Source organism: Chionomys nivalis, chromosome 17 (assembly GCF_950005125.1).
Source record: "Chionomys nivalis chromosome 17, mChiNiv1.1, whole genome shotgun sequence".
Lineage (NCBI taxonomy): Eukaryota > Metazoa > Chordata > Mammalia > Rodentia > Cricetidae > Chionomys > Chionomys nivalis.
In genome coordinates, this window is record NC_080102.1 from 35,862,274 (window position 1) to 35,879,631 (window position 17,358).

The 17,358-nt window shown below is 49.5% G+C and overlaps 1 protein-coding gene across 1 annotated transcript in view; it reads right to left on the bottom strand.

The window, feature by feature from the left end:
• Nucleotides 1-473: 473 nt before the first annotated feature.
• Fam83f (family with sequence similarity 83 member F) overlaps nucleotides 474-17,358 on the bottom strand; it is a 32,700-nt gene continuing 15,815 nt past the window's right edge. The window contains exons 2-5 of the mRNA XM_057792182.1: nucleotides 11,406-11,573; nucleotides 10,787-10,908; nucleotides 8,624-9,288; nucleotides 474-1,935 (exon numbers count right to left, since the gene is read on the bottom strand). Of these exons, the coding sequence (XP_057648165.1) occupies nucleotides 1,886-1,935; nucleotides 8,624-9,288; nucleotides 10,787-10,908; nucleotides 11,406-11,573 (1,005 nt within the window). The 3' untranslated portion in view covers nucleotides 474-1,885. The remainder of the gene's footprint in view (nucleotides 1,936-8,623; nucleotides 9,289-10,786; nucleotides 10,909-11,405; nucleotides 11,574-17,358) is intronic.

Sequence of the window (17,358 nt, forward strand, 5' to 3'; positions counted from 1 at the left end):
TGCGGACTTGGGGATGGTGGTGAGCCTGCACAAGAGACTCTATCTTCATCCCCTTTGTAAGGCTCACGACTAATGCACACAGTGAGTGGCTCAGCGACAGCAAAGCGGTATGGTAGGGAAGAACACTCTCCCTCCAGCTGCCTGTCCAGAAGGGCTGGCTCAGGGACAGGGGTGAAATAGGCTAGCTTCCCTCACTGGGAAGAGAGAAGATGGCCTCAACAGAATTGCTTAGGAGCAGGTCTCTTACCTGGTCTTAGGCGACCACTCTACACGGTCATTTCTTATCCCCAATGTAGTTTAGGGGTCTTGCATTCCATATCTTCAAGGTGACAAGTGCAACAGAGGTGTAACAGGCCACTTCCCATGTCACCTGTCCTCCCCCCTTTCCTCTAGAATAAGCACATGACACACTGCCGGCCTTGTTATCAGAAAGCATTTACCAGAAGTGTTTAATCCTCACAAAAGGTTGGGAAGCCATGGTGGGGCCCCTTGCCCACTCCCGGAAGCTAACCTCATGAACAGAGTGGATGCTGGGCTGAGACCATCCTTATTTTCCCTTTTATTCCCCACCAGCCAGGAGGCCAGACACAGGCATAGGTCACCATGTATTGCCCCACTTCTACAGCCCACAGTGCCCCCCTCCCTGCCTCTCACTGGCTGCCTTTGCAGACGCCTGTGTCCCTCCGAGTACTAGTGGTACCCAAGGGCTTTTCAGAAAGAAAAGGGGACATAAGCTTGGTTTAGAGGAATGGAAAAGCTTCTGTGTGGCCCTTTGCCCTCTGTCATTCTGTCTGCAGTTAGACAGTGTCTTCTGTGTCAATGTTCACTCTCTCTCAGCTTGGACAGTTCACTGTGTGGGGAGGTGGCAGTGGGGATGGTTGTCCTGGCCTAGTACTATGGCAAATTAGGCCACCCTGTTTTAGAGAAACCGAGGCGTCTAAGAACAGCCTGACATTTCGCAGGAGGCTAAGGCTAGTCTTTGGCTGAAATTTCACTGAGGAAGTCCTAGTGTGTGAAGGCCACACAAATGCTCAGGGAGGAACCGTCACGAAACACAAATGTTCTTGTCTCCTGGGCCCAGCCTCCTCCCCTGCACCCCCATCCTTCACAGGGCCTGTAAACAAAAGCCTACTGAAAGGTGCAGGCATGGGGAAAGGCGCTCTGTGGAGCCCCAGCTTTCCACGACACCAGCCAGGGAGGCCCAGGGCACTCAGGCCAGGCTGGCTATGGCAGTGCAGGAGGGAAGGGGCTCTTCACCACCGTCAGATCCTGCCACTACCAAAGGCAGCCAAAGTAGCACCATCCCCAGCCCATTTCACTCACAGACTAGTTCAGGTGCCAGCCGGAATAGGTGTCCCTAAGGCCGCAATAGCCAATGTTCCCACTATTCCAACTGCATCAGGAACATGGCTAGAGCAAAACTGGCTCTGAGTCCCGTCTTCGTCCCTTTTCCCGCCAACCTCTGGGGTATGGGGAACTGGACAGCACCAGAAATCCAAGAAAAAGCCAAGTGGCTGGGGCTGCCTTGGATATCCTGTCCTCCGAGGTAGGAAGAATGGCAGTTGTCCTACCAGGGGACCTGTAGGGCAGGGCTGGCCCAGTGGAGGGGAGGTTGGCATAAAGGAGAACAGATGCTAGCCAGGCTTCTACTTCATATAAACAAGGTAGCAGTGTTCCTTTTCCGGCAATAGCAGTCTGCTGGAGATGGTGATGGTTGAGATCCTGCCATCTGGGATTCAGATCTTAAGACCAGGTGGAGACTGCAGGGTAGGAGACCTGGTTAGGTTCTGATGTGTGAACCAGTGCAGGGTATAGGCCATGCTCTCCCCAGCATAGGACAGGATGGGTGGGCATCTGCAGGTTCCACCCACCACTACCCTGCAGCTCAGGCAACCACACAGTTGTTGGGCTTGGTCATCCTGGGAGTCACTTTACCTGTGGAGATAGGGCACAGATGTGGAAGGCATAAGTAACAAGTTCAGTGAGTTTGCCACAAGCCAACCTTGAGCCACCCCAATAAGCAAGCTGGGAGCCAAGGATTGATGCCTCTATGCCAAGCTGCTGGTTCAGATCAACAAGGCACCCAGGAAAGCAAAGGTACTCTCTATTTCAGCAGCCTTGCCATGACTGGAGGATTCCTGTGACTGGAGACATTAAGTGGTCTGTGTCTTCTGACCAGTGATGACAGGGACTCTGGAGTCAGCCAGCATGACATAAGGAGTCCTATCACTAGCAGCTGAATGCTGTAGGCAGCTTCAGACTCTCAAAGTGAAACCAAGGGCACATGCAGGGGTCCTAGAGGGCATGGGGCAGCAATGATGAGAGCCGGAACCACTTGCCTTATTGAGAGCTGAAGCGATAGCCCTGACCCTGAAGTGGTCAGTGACAGTGCCAGCCCCTGGCCTTCCTGTCCAGTGTCAGCTCCTTCTGCCACTCAGGTAGCTGAGTTAGAGAAGGAAAGCTATGCCAGGGGAAGGCCAGCTGCCCTGGTGGGCAGTGTGGTCACATGCTGGGGGGCGGCCAAGGCAGAGGATGGAGCAGCACAGTGGTGGGCTGCAAAGGTTGCCTTTCTCTAGGCTGCCCCTTCCTCCTCTCCCGGGCCTCTACAACTACGTCTACCTCCTTCGGGATTCCAGGAAAAGGTGCCAACCATTTTCACGACAGAATCCTGCTCCAGACTCTGGGGCAGGGGGGAAGGGCAGCTGTGAGGCCGGCCTGACACCTCTGACTGGCCCTGGAGCACTGGACAGTTGAAGGTAGAGTCCACATCTTCAGAATGCCGGCTGGCTGCTTTCTCCCAGGTGGAAAGCACTGTGTTACTTCCTGCCCACTCCCCTTAGACAACAAAGACAATTTCCCCAGTGCTCACACCACCGTCCCTATCACTTCAGCTGTGAACTTAATTAAGGGGACGACTGTGTCTTGTGCATTGTAGTAGCAGAGAGGCCCTGGGCAGGGCTAGACCCGGAACTGTGGTGCAGCAGCCCCTCCGTGAGTCCCCATGCCTGTCAAAGGCCACACTGCCCAGGCACGCTGTCCCTGGTCTACTAGTCACTGCCTCACTGGGGCTACAATGAACTCACTCCTCAGGACTTACTGCAAAGCCAGCCGAGCCCTTCCTAAGTATGCCTAGAACGAGGTAGAACAGGAAACCAGTGGCCTTCTGTGGTGGTGCTGAGGGCTGTGTCTGGTGTGGGTCTGTGAAGGTCATTAAATTCTACCACCCCTCGCTGCTGTAGCAAGAATGGATGCATGGTTCCCACTTGCTCTCCTCAGTGGCCTTTTCTGTTTGCATGGCCTGCTAAGTGGATACCCAGTGTCTCCCCAGAGACAGCAGCACTTGAGGGCAGGTAAGTAAAATCAACCTCTGGATTCAGAAGCAGGGCAGGAGGATGGGAGCACCCCCAGAGCCTGTGCCTGCCAGGTTCTTCCCAGAGAAGGCGGTCTTTAGCAGGCCCTGACCCTTCCATTTGTAGGGCTGGATGCCAGTCTGGAGCTACTCCTTGTCTTCAGGATTAATTTCTAGGACTCTGACAGAGAAATAGGCTTAAAGGAAAATTCTTAGTGTTCCATCCTTCCTTCCATGCTCATTCACCAGAAAACTGCCAAAGGCAGATGCCTTGGACCCACTCAGATTAATGTGGAAGAATTACACCAAACGCGCAATTTCTTCTTATAAAGTATGTGTGGCTGGGGAGTGAGTGGCCCAAAGAAGACTTATGTGAGAAAGCCAACTGCAAAGAGGATTAGCCCTGAAGACCGGAACAGCGATGAAGAGCGGTAGGAACGGGTCATGGCGTGTAGGAGAGTGGCGCAATGGAGGGACTGGAATGTGACAGCCTGAGCTGGTGGGTGGCACAGCGGAGAGCAAGCAAGGTGCTTCAAGAGAAGGGGAAAGTCACAACAGGACTGCGATGACAGCAAACCCCCTCTTCCTATTGCTGTTAGGGCTCCACATTCTTTTTGTCTGGAACATTCTTCCCCAACGTCCATGTGTCCATTTGAAGTTTTGCTCCAGTGCTCCTCAATCAATGAGGCCTCCTCCGTTCACCCTGTATCACACGGTCGCAATACTCCCGCCCTCAACTGTCTCCAGGGTAATGGGTGCCACAAGAAAGGGCTTTCGTTCATTCCATTCCCTGATTAATTTAGGACGGTGCCCCAAAGAGCAAACATTTCAATACCATATTCTTATTGGACAAAACAAGTAAGCAGACAATGGTTAGCTCTTTGGAGCTCAGAGCAATACAAACAACACTGGGTGATGCACACTCATCTAGTACCATTCTGAGAGAGTGACCAGAGGCCCAGACAGCCTCAGAGGAACTGGGAAGACAAATTGTTTGGTCTTCTAAAAACAGCACAACCCAGTTAGAGAGCTGACTTGGGAGCTAAAAACATTGTTCTTTCAGAGAACCTGAGTTCGGTTCCCAGCACCACATGATGGGTCACAAACATCTGTAAATCCAGTTCCAGAGGATCCAGTGCCTCGCTTTGACCTATGCAGGCGCCAGGCAAACATGCATCTATACACACAGACAAAACAGTCATACCCACAAAATGAAATAAGTCATACATATATGAACTGTACAGCTGCCTAATCTTTGAAGCAGAGTAGCTTACCTCATCCATGTGACCAGAACCCCCTGTAGGTCCCAGGACCCAGGATAATCACATCTAACTATAGAGTCCACACACCAGCTGGGGCCTGACCCATGCTCCTCAGGAACAACACCTGATAGTCCCAAGAGCAGACCACAGGTCCACAGCCTGAGAGCAATTCCCCACTAGTCCACACCCCCCAACCCCCAACCCCGGTGAGGACTCAGATTTCCAGGTAAGCCAGCCAAGATCACTTGCCCCACAGGCAACATAGAGGAGCCTGAAGTCCCCGTATCCAGGAGCCTTGCAGCCACAGGTCTAAAATCCGAGACGGCATCACAGGCCTTTCAGTCTTCACAGAAGCAGGAAATGATACCAGTGCTAACCTTTAGAGGCAGCTGCAGCCACTTTGAAGCGGCACAGGGAGGAAGAGACCCTGCCTGCCCCCTTTCCTCCCAGCCTGTCTGTGGACATGGGGTTGGCCCTTCTGGAGTTCAAGGATTTTGTAGGTGGGTTGCCACCATCAGGCAAACACTTGCAAAAACCTTCTGAGTTCTGAGTGACAGCATTTCACTCCATGTCCCCTTTAACACTTGAAAACCATTGTCCATTGTCCAAGCATGTCTCAGGAATTCAAAAACAGTGCCGAGAACCTCCCCTCTAGGCTAGTGACCCCCCTGAGTCTCCTGTTAACTAACTGTATTGGTGCTGGTCTGGAGACCCCTCTGCACTGGAGAGCTTTGTGGGAAAATCAATGCTCCTGTTCAAAATGCAGTTATCTACATTCAGTGCTTCATGACCTGCTAGTGCATCGGTTACCATGTGTCATATGAAGCAAACAGGGAAAGGTAGCTCTTTTTCCACTGTGCCGCTGCTGCCACCATATTCTAACCTCACAAGAGTGTGTTCATGTGTTGGAGATTCTGAAATCCACTATTTTGTTACATGAATTCCTTTGATACTGGCATTCCTATGTTATGCTTCTGATTTAATTTAGTGTTTAATTTTAAATTCTTGGCAGTGGGGATTGGTTAAAAGATGAAATGGGTCTTCATGGCAACAGCTGTGATAAAAAGCTCTCGTTTCCAGAGCTGATTTTTTACTGTCAGCACCACTAGCATTCCACATTTTGCTGAACGTCATCAATTCCTTAGTCTTTACCAATATGGTGAATGCCATCCAGAGAATGATACATTTAGTTGACTAAATCCTGTTTCATAGTGGTTTTTTAAAAAAATGCAGATTTCTGAGCCCAGCCCAGTAGCGCAGACTCTATTCACAGGATTTTAAACAACGACCCCCAGCGGTGCTCTCCTGAGACTGGGACATCTCTGCTCCCAGAGAGCCTGCCCAGAGGTCCTAGATGGGCTCAGGTGGCAAGTGGCTGGAAGGCAGGAGCTCATAACCCAGTGCCGATTCGGTTTAGTTAGAGGGAAAAAAAAAAAAAAAAAAAATGGCAAAGGACACCCAGCTTCAGCCACTAGAGGGGGCTCTGGGTCTTCAAACTGCCAGGCTGATTCCATTGTGCACCCTCCCACCTCAGCCCCAAAGGAGGCGATTCTGTGAGATTCTCCCCAGGGCCACACCTGGGTTTGCAAAACTTTGCATGCTGTTTGACAACTATATACTTCTTATCAAGCAATTTTACAGGCTGTCAGCTCTTGGCTTTTCCCATCTTCCTCTCTCTCACCCACCCTGTCATCCACCCACGTTCTCTCTGACAAGACGGAGCAGAGACAGATAGGACAATCAGCATCAACTCAAAGGGACCTCAGAAGCCCTCCCTAGTTTACCCCTCCTCCTCTAGAAGAGGAGACAGCCCTGGAGAGGGAAGGGCAATGTGTCAGGAGCTAAGATCATGCCACCACTGTCCGTTACAGCGTGAGTGCTCCCTGTGGGAAGGGGATTCCTTCCCTGGATGGGTTCCTTCTCTGAGGAGAAAGCTGAAGTGGTTCCAGCCCATCGCAAGCTCCAGCTGGCCCAGGGTGGGGTCCCATGCTGCGTTGTTAGGTGTATAGTCAGCAGCTCAGTGGCTGCCACCTTGAGGGAAGGCATCAGAGGTCCCTGAGCCTAGGTCTTGGGAGGTGTAGGTGTAGAAGGGTCTTTGGGAGAAGAAACTCGGCTTCTCAGCTCTGCCTTAGAGCAAGAAAGAATCAGGGGCCAGAGGTCTCAGTAGAGAGCTAGGATTTCAGGGCCTCGGTGGGGTGGTAGGATGCATGTGTGTGTGTGTGTGTCTGTCTGTCTGTGCTACCTCTACGTTCTTCTCCAGGATGGAGGAGGGGACAACACAGTTCAGACTTTCCTATGTGTGTTAACCACTCTTACCCTAGTCCTTCTGCTCAGGGGCTGGGTGCTCTGGAGCAGACGCTCCCAAAGGCACAATGGGGTCGGCTTGTTGGCTCCAGGGCACAGTGTACAAATGCTCCGAGATAAGGAGCAGTGGCAAACACTAACTGCCCAAGTCATCTAAGCAGGGGAATCTGACGCCAGAGGCAGTAGGAAGGGACAAGACAATGGTCTTTTCGTTTCTATGGAAACAGCACCTAATGGTAAGGGGCAGGAAGAGAAAGCTTCCACCTCACTTCCAGTAAGGAGTTGGGAAATAGCCCCTTTGTGCTTGGGCTCACCCCCTCCTCTTCCTTGCCAGGTGTTCACCATGGCAACCTCCTTCCAAACAAGAGGCACAGAGCACATCAACATCTGGTGCTGGGGAGCTAGGGAAGCACAAAGGGAGTGGGAATGGGGACGAGCCACTCCTCCCTTGCCAGGACAAGGCCCAGGCCTGGCCCTGACTCAGGCTTACAGTCACTTTCCATGTCCAGCACTTAATGCACTTTCCACGCACACCTGGACTCATGAGGGTCATTCACAACGATGAAGGGAAAGAAAGTGGCCGTATGGAACCTGGCCTGCTCGAGCAGTGTGGGGCCACTGGAGGCAGCAGGGCTGGGGGGTGGTCCTGGTGCCTCACTGCAGAGACCCCCAGACCTGTTCTATGAGGGAGCTACAGCCCTGGGTTCAACAGGACACGAAGTGCTTCTGATCAGGTAATTTCCTTGCCCTAGGTCATTGATTATGGGATACTGGGGTCCTGGAGCCCTGGTGCTGCTCGGGACAGATACTTCACAACTGGCTTTCATATAGTGAGCCAGTCAGGAAGCTCAGTTCTCATCACTGCAAAGCCCTGCAACAGCAGAGGGAAAAATCCCAGCACAGAAGTCCTTCCAAGGCAGGGAAGCTGAGATGTTCCATGTCACTACCAGACTCCTGAAAGGTCATATCGGAGACCGGTCTGGAGAAAGAGGAAAAAGACTTCAAAGAAAGGGAAAAAAAGGGCTTCAAGGAGCAAAAGATGCTACTGTTCCACATCACCAGTCTCTCCCAGAGGGCAAACATGGCTACAAACAGACATGGGAAAAACAATCTAATTGTTATCCTAGAAACCAGGAAGCTGGTCAGGGCATCAGTGGGACAGGGTATGTCTGACCAGGTGAGTGCTGGAAGACAGCGAGGAGCAGGATGACCAGAAGGAGGTCTAGACTCACAGTCAGTGCTGTGCACTGTTCATTTATAAAAGGAAAACTTGGGGCTAGAGAGAGATGGCTCAGCAGTTAAGAGCACTGCCTGCTCTTCCGAAGGATCTGGGTTCAATCCTCACCACCCACATGGCAGCTCACAGGAGACCTGACACCCATAGCAAAACACCAGTGCACATAAAATAAAAAAACAGAACAGAACTTGTCTCACACTTCCTTCTTTGATTAGAGTTACTATAGCAGTGACCTGAGCACCATGGAGGAGTGAGGGAGTCCTCACAGGGCATCCCGTGCTGAGCTAGACACCAAATTACTATAACAGTGACCTGAGCACCATGGAGGAGTAAGAGAATTCTTACAGATGATCCCATGTATACTGTTGCGCTAAACACCAAGCAAGGCGTGTATCCCTCAGAGATGAGGAATCTGAAACTTGGACCTGCAGTGACTTGCCCAGGGTCACCAGTTCAGCAGCAGGAGCTCACCTGATATGTTGGCACTGGAACCCTCGTTGGGCTTCTTCGCCAGGGGAAACTCCCCATCAGCAAAAATGTCTGGGGAGGAGGAGTTCTCCACATTCGGCCCGGCAGACTTCTTCACTCGTCGGCTGAAGAACCTGCTGCTGAAGCGTCTGCTCTCTTTAGCCGGGATGGCATCTCCATTGGCAGCTTCTCCCTTGCCATTCTGGGATTTGCGCCTCAGGTCTCCATGCACCTGAGAGACCGTCCTGCCATCCTTTGGTCCCAGCAATCTGGAGGGAATGGGATCCACTGTGGGCAATATCTGTTCTACTGTAGCCAGATCATTGAGAAAGCTCTCCAGACGCCGGGCAGACTCGCCACCACCACTGCCCTCCTGTCCCTCTGCGTTGCCATCAGTTTCCTGCTGCTGTCGCGCCGCCCAGCGCATCATCTCTCCTGGAGGAGGGCGGCTGCTTGCCACTAAGGAGTACTTGGGGTTGATAAGTTTTCGAGCTACAGTGGAGGAGTAGTTGAGGCCAAGCCTGCCTGCCAGACCCAGGTGCTTGTACAAGTTCACCTCCTCAGAGATGGCATACAGCTCCCGGAACTCAATGTCAAAGGGCTCCACATTCTGCCCTGTCAGGAGCAAAAGAAGATTCCTGTCCACATAGGAGGAGCTCCAGGTAAAGCTGGGGATAGAAAGCAGACACATGAATGGGCCCAAACCTCTCCAGTGTCCTACCAGTAGCTCCTTTAAACCCTTCAACCTGCTCTGTCACTACTGCCTGAAGCCTGGTGAAAAATGCCTCGTGCCCTCACATTGGATTGCTCTCTTTTCAACCAGGTAAAATTCCCCCCTCCCCGTTTCCTTCCCATGGGGCTTGAGAAGTCAAACCTGGATTCACGTCTACCCTTCCTGTGTGCCTTGTACATACAATGCAGTTACAGGGCCTAAGATAGAACATTCCATAGGGAGATGGCAGGTCTTAATGCAAGGCTTTGAGGTTCAAATGAAATAACCAGTTCAGTACCCAGTACAAACACACACAATACGTAGGAACTAAGTTGTGCCATTTCTAGCATTGTTCCACCCCTGCTGATTCTTCCCAGAGTGCACAGGGTCTGCAAAAACCCATACTTTAACTGCAGAAGAGAACTCCGATAATCTATTTATTGTTACATCTGCTCAAGTCTCACTTGATTTCCACTTTTCCAGAAGAAAAGGAGGTTCTCATGTACCTGGTACCTTGCCTTCAGCTCAAATTCTGGAGAGCACATCTGTGGTGGTTTGAGTGAGAACGGCCCCCACAGACTCATATGTCTGAATGCTTAGCCCCCAGTTGGTGGAACTGTTTGCAAGGCTTAGCAGTGCGCTAAGGGGGTGTGTCACTGGGGGTGGGCTTTGAGGTTTCCAAAACCCCTATCATTCCCAGGTATTTCTCTTTGCCTTGTGCTAGGGATAAGATGTGAGCTCTCAGCTACTGCTCCAGCACCATGCTTGCTGCCACCATGCTTCCTATCACCACAGTCATGAACCTTCTGAAACCACGAGCCCCCCAAATGAAATGCTTTCTTTTAAAAGTTGCCTTGGTCATGGTTCTTTTGTTACAGGAATAAAAAAGTAATTAGACAATATTTTACATTGCTTCCCCAGATCTTCTCCCTTTTACTTCTTGCTTATCCCACCCAAAAACCAGCCCCAAAGTACAGCCGGCTGCTGAGGACCATTACAAGCAGGCAACACTTAATGCCTTTGAAAGGTTGATCTTCTCTCTGGAATACTCCATCTGTCAATAGAAAGTCTAAGGAAAGGAACTGAGCAGAAGGCTGTTTATGACCTGGACGTACCATGCCTCTCAAAACCATGATTGTTGGGCCTGGAGAGATGGCTCAGAGGTTAAGAGCACTAGCTGCTCTTTCAGTGGTCCTAAGCTCAATTCCCTGCAACCACATGGTGGCTCACAACCATCTATAGTTGGATCCAATGCCCTCTTCTATCCTGCAGGTATACATGCAGACAGAGCACTCATACCCCCCACCCCAAATGAAACAAAACAAAAAACATAAAAAAAAACAAAAAACCAACAACCAAGACTGTGGAAGCTCCAGGCTAGCACATCCCTGAACAATTACCAATTACCATGAATACAGGTCTCCTGGGCCCTCCCCTGTCCTGGTCCAACATACCTGTAAGATCCAGTGGCTACTTTGTCTCCATCCACCATCAGGAACCTCGATGAGAGAGTCCCCTTGATCTTCCCCATGGGCATGTAGAAGCCAACTCCTGTCACAGAGCGGACACGGATATTCTGTAGAGAAGAGAAAGACACCATTGCCCTATCTGGGGAGGCCTTGAGACTCTGCACCAAGGTCTTTCTTGGGGAGAGGTCCACTGATCCTGATTGCTGCCCAAGGCTTTCCAAAATTCTCTGCTTCCTTCAGCCTTACATGTTTTACTTTCAAAAAGTTCAGGAGAGTACTTGCTCAAGTTCCCAACCAGAGAACCACAGCCATATGCTGAACCTGACTGTGAAGCCAGTGGTTCCACAGATTGACCACCCCAGGACTGGGTGAGAGCTGCCTCCTTCACCTCAGCAGCTCTAGGACAACTAAAGGTATTAACAGTATGTAAGTAAGCGGTTACAAGTTCCTGAGTCATGACTTTACATAGAAGGAAAAATATTGGGATCTTGAAGTCAGTCTGAGTCCTTGGGCTTAGAAGGAGGAAGTGGGAGGAGCCAGAGGAAAGGGCAGGAGTCTCCCATTTCATCTTAGGCCCATAACCTGTCACAGTGGTGCAACTCACCCGAATGCGGAAGTCAGCAAGTTCCAGGCCCTGACACATCTCCAAAAAGTATTCCACTCCTGCTTCATCCAGGATGATGTATACAGGGACCCGGCGCTTAGAGGCAGCATCCACGATGTCTTGGAATATATCCCCATCAGTGAAAAGATCCATGACGACAGCAATGACCTGGACAGAGAAGGTGCTGCTGAGACGTGCTGTGACTGATACATGCTCTGAGACAACCTGCCCAGGGAGGACCACTTTGCCTTGGGGCAACTGATGACCAAGAGTCAAAAACCCTACCTGACATCACTCCTGGGTTCTCCAGGCATCCACAATTTAAAGCACACTGAATTCAGGTAACGGGTCCGAGGGTGCAGGCTCTGCTGCTGGTACTTCAGCCCGCTCTGGAAATTTCCAGAACTCTTCAGAAGCCATAACAGGAGATGGCTGGAAACCTGCAGAGAGCTGCCCCTGCTGCCCCATGGAAAGGCAGGTGTAAGGAGACGCTAAGGCAAGGGTGCATTTCCATCAGCCACACATCTGTAGGAACATCGCCCTCTCAGCAGGTCTGCGCTCTCTGTCTCCCTGCAGCTGTCCCTGATGCTGATGCTGACAGAGCTAGAGTTGGCCAGGTACCTCTGACCTCTGATGCTCAGCCTTTTCCCTACCTCATCATCAAATTAAGAGCAGTGCTCAGGAGCCCTCACCAGTCCTGATTGTGTCCCCTTAAAAGCAGAGGCCTTTTCACCCCAGAGAAGACCCAGTTCTGTTTTTTCTTTTTTTAAGACTTGTTTATTTATTTTATGAATATGAGTGCTCTATCTGCATGTACAACTTTATGCCAGAGAAGGACATCAGATTCCACTAGAGATGGTTGTGAGCTGCCATGTGGTTACTGAGAACTGAACTCTGGAAAAGCATCCAGTGCTCTTAACCTCTGAGTCATCTTTCCAGTCCTCCAGTTTTGCCTTTTTTAAACATTTATGCTTCTCTCATATATTACATCCAGACCACAGTTTCCCCTCCTTCCACTCCTCCCAGTCCTTTCCTCACTTCCCCTCTCCCCCAGATCCACTCCTTTACTGTTTCAAAACAAAGCCAGCAAAAAGAGCATGCCTCCCAGGGATATCCATTAAACAACATGGCCTAACAAGATACAAGACTGGGCACAAGCCCTCACATCAAGGCTAGACAAGGCAACCCAATAGGAAGAAGAGGGTCCCAAGCACAGGTAAAAGAGTCAGAAACACCCTGCCTCTCATTGTTGGGAGTCCCACAAGAACACCAAGCTACATGGTCATAAGGTATATGCAGAGGACCTAGCTCAGACCCATACGGGGTCCGTGTTTGTCTCTTTGGTCTCTGTGAGCCCCAATGAGCCATGATTCCGTGGGTCATGTTCTCCTGGTATCCTTGGTCCCTTGGCTCCTACGGTCCTTCCTCCCTATCTTCTGCAGAGTTCCCCTGACTCCGCCAAGTGTTCAGCTGTGAAGACCCAGTTTTCTAATTTGAGCTGCTTCTATTTTCCTGCACAAAACAGCCGCCATCGCATCTTGAAGGGTTTTCTTGTGGGCCCCAAACACGGTAGACCCACCACTTTCTACTTATATGACTTTAGGCAAGATACTTGACCTCAGGGAGCCTGCTTCCTCAACTGCAAAGTGGAGATGCCCTGTATTTTATCATTTGCTATGAGGATTAGAGATAAGGCCACACATACCCAGTACACAGTGAGTCCTCAATTAACAGTAGTTGAAAATACAGACTCTATAGCCAAGCCAACTCCAGCACCCTGGACGCCTTGGCAGGAACATAGAGCTAATTATGGCACCGAACTCAGTGTGTGGAGGACTCAGTGGCACACATTGACACAGAGCAGTGCTGGGCAGTGTTATGTTCAGCATCCTCTGTCACCTAAGACACCATCACCATCTTCACACTCCACTCCACCACAATCCAGCCTCTGCGGGCTCCTACTTCCTCACTTCCCACAATATCACTTATTGTTCTCTCTAGTTCTTCTCTTCTTCCTTCTCCTTCCTTCCTCTTCCTCCACCTCTTTCTCCTCCTCCTCCTTCTTCTTTGACAGGGTTCTTCGTGCAGCCTTGGTTGTCCTGGAACTCACTCTGTAGACCAGGCTGGCCTCGAATTCACAGAGATCTACCTCTGCCTCCTCGGCTTCCTAAATGCTGGGATTAAAGTTGTGCACCACCACCACCTGGCTTTCTAGCGCTTCCATTTGCTAATCATTAACATCCACGTGATGATTACTGGTCCCTCAGAGGCACAGTGAGGATCTAAAGACAGATAAGTTACAATTGCCACAAGGATGATAAGCCACTTACACGAAATAACTAAGGCGTAAGGTGAGGGAGATAAACGTCTTAAGAGTTATACAAGTGACATGTGATGTGCGGTGGAGATAGGCAAGCACTGCTTTTAGCCAGGAAGAGGAAGAATAAAACAAGCCTTACAATGAATAGGGTGCTTTCGGGGCCTGAGAAAGGAATGAGGAAAAGAAAGGGGCAGGGTAAGAATTGAGCAGGGAACTTGACTGGGCTGCTATGTGTGAGTGTGCCCTGGCCAGGGGCACTGGGCAGAGACAGGGGGATTGTGCCTTCCTTGCTTTGAGGGACCTACAAAGTGAGCATTTCTGACAAAAGGCATAGCTCCAGCAAAGACACTCTGAGGCACTATGGTTTTTAATTTCACATTATCTTGGCTGGGCCACAGAATCCAGATATTTAGTGAAATACCATTCTGAATGTTTCTGTGAAGGTATATTTTGGGTTTCAAATAAAGCAGACTCCCCTCTCTTGTGTGTATGTGTGTGTGTGTGTGTGTGTGCTGTGTGCTGTGTGTGTTGACTTTCCTCCAATCAGTTAAAAGCCGCCATAGACAAAGACTGACTTCTCCTGAATAAGAAGAAATTCTGCAGGCCATATGCTTTTGAACTTGGACTACAGCTCTCCCCTAGGTCTCTAGCTTGCTGGTTTACCCTGAGGTTTTAGACTTTCATCTAAAAAGTAATCTCTCTAGCCAGGTGTGGCAATGCATACCTAGAATCCTAGCATTTGGAAGGTGGAGGCAAGAGAAGCAGGAGTTTATGGCCATCTTTGTATGTATAGGAAGTTTATGACAACCTGGTATTATCATAATCAACATCAGCATCCAATCATACCACCAAAAGCCAAGAAAATCAACCTTTTCTTCCTTTCTCCCATCACTGTTCACACACACACACACACACACACACACACACACACACACACACACACGACTGATTCTGTTTCTCTGGGGAACCCTGACTAGTGCAGGCTGAGGATGGGCGTGAACATGCACTAACTAGTCCCCAAGTACTCATGCATTTTGGGTAACTTTTCTAATCTGATTCTTCACAATTGCTCTACTGAGAAGGACCATTATTCCCATTTCACAATTGAGGAAGTAAATACATAGGTCCAAGTAATATGTCCAAGGTCACACAGCTAGTACACGGCAAAACAAGAAACAGGTACACCTGACCCAAGAGCACATCTCACTGCTGCATGATAGTTTAGAAACACCAAATTAAAAAACCCATTCTTGGAAAGGACTAAAATCAGACAAATATCTAGAAAGGCTGACAGAAAGAGGAGACACAAACAAAATACAGAATGAAAGGAGAATAATTACAGATGTAGTAGAGATTTAAGGAATAGTAAAGTAAGAGCTAGGTGTGGTAGTGGAACTTACAAGAGTAAGTGTGATTCAAGTGTGTGCTACAAGACAGTAAAGCACACCTAGCCAACCACCAGGGAACCACTGGATCTTGGCACAAGTCTATAAGAGAAGAGGGAAAGAGACACTCACTACAGCTTCCCTTGGGAAAACAAAGAACTGGCAACAATTTCAATATCTTTCTCTGGAAGACAAGGTAAGGAAGCCAGCATAGGAGAGGATGCTCCATAGCTGACGGAAGCAATGAATGAGTTTCATGCCAGTTCTTAGTTCTTAGAGTTTTTCCAAGACTTATTTTATTTGTATATGTGTGGATCTAAATGTGTGTCACATACATGTGAGTGCCAAGGAGGCCAGAGAGGACACAGTCTCTTCGGGTGGTTGTGAGTTGCCTGATGTGGGTGCTGAGAACAAAATCCAGGTCCTCTGCAAGAGCAGCAAATGCTCTTACCTGCTGAGCCATCCTTTCAGACAGTTGACTTGCGTCTGTAATTCCAGCACTAGGATATACAGAAGGAGGATCAGGAATTCAAGGTTATCCTTGGCTACAAAGCAAGTTCCAGGCCAGCCTAGCCTACAAGAGGATTGTCTTAGCAGGGCAGTGGTGGTGCATGCTTTTAATCTCAGCACTTGGGAGGCAGAGGCAGGCAGATCTCTGTGGGTTTGAGGCCAGCCTGGTCTACAAGAGCTAGTTCCAGGACAGCCGGAGCTGTTACACAGAGAAACCTTGTCTCAAAAAAGAAAGAAAGAAGGGGCTGGAGAGATGGCTCAGCGGTTAAGAACATTGCCTGCTCTTCCAAAGGTCCTGAGTTCAATTCCCAGCAACCACATGGTGGCTCACAACCATCTGTAATGAGGCCTGGTGCCCTCTTCTGGCCTTCAGGCATACACACAGAAAGAATATTGTATATATAATAAATAAATAAATAAATAAATATTTAAAAAAAAAAGAAAGAAAGAAGAAAAAAAGGAGCTCTCTCTATATATACACACATATATATATATATACATATATACAATGTTGTAGTGAAATCTATAGTCTAATACTAGTTACATAAAATAGTCTTATGATACTATATATTTTTCTAGAATACAAACATGTCCAAGGATTTACATTGAGCATAGGAGAAAGGAATGGGAAGACATGAGAAAGAGAAGATGAGGGGGTCTTTTGGTAGACTGATGACACCAGGGGACTGTGAACTATGTCAGGTCTTTTGTACTTGAGGCCAACTAATCAAACAAAACACATGCTCGAGTCCCCCAGTGGGACTGACATAGTCCGCTGTAGGTATGGAGGGTACAGCGGCCTTTGGTGGGGGTGAGGTGCATGGTAACATGGTCCTACTGGGTATACTTCATTACAGGGGGATACAAGCTTCCCCTGCACCCATGCAAAGGTTGACAGAGAGAATGTTTGACCGCCACATCTGTGCCATAAGTAAGCACTTTCTCCTCCCACACTGACGGAAACCACAGTCCACTGCCCTCTCTCATCTCTAAACTCTCCCCAGTGTCCAGCTCAGCATCATCGCACGTCACCTAGGACAGCCTGGCCAGTTTCCAGCTGACTTCTTGGATCCCCACTTTTACTAATTTTGTACCTGGAAAAGCAAGCAAAGCAGTTAAGACTGGCCCCCACCTAAGAATGTGAGAAGGCAGAAAGTTCCCAGGGTGATTTCATAGGAGGCCTAGACACCCTGATGAGAGTCAGCCATCTGGGTCACTACCAATTAAACAAGGAAATATCTGTAGTAGGGAGAAAAATCAATTGCACACTGGCTCTTGTAATCTATTTGGGGAGAGGTGATAAGCACCCTGTGCTTTGGTCTCTGAGGGTCCCTACTTTACATTCATCCTCAGCATTAGGCCAAGAAAACCAGCTCCATTCCCCATGCTGCAGCACTGAGTGTGCCCATGATTCTCCATGCCGAGTCTGACTTCAAGGCTCCTGGTAAAGATGGAGGCTTGAAGCTTACCAATAAATAAATAAATGAATAAATAATAAAAATAAAATAAGACTTTAGAGGCTCAGAATCCAGGGCAACAGATTTGATCAGGAGAGAAAACACTGCCCCTTCTGGCTGGCTCCACATCCAGCACCCTTCACCTGGTTACCTACTGAGGCGTGACGCAGAGAGAGAGGTTAATGCAAGCTGGCAGTTGTTTAGGGGCTGTCGCAGGCACACTGGCAAAGAGGCTCTGATGCTGTAGGACTCCTCATGGGTGTTTCCTTAGCTCATCATCT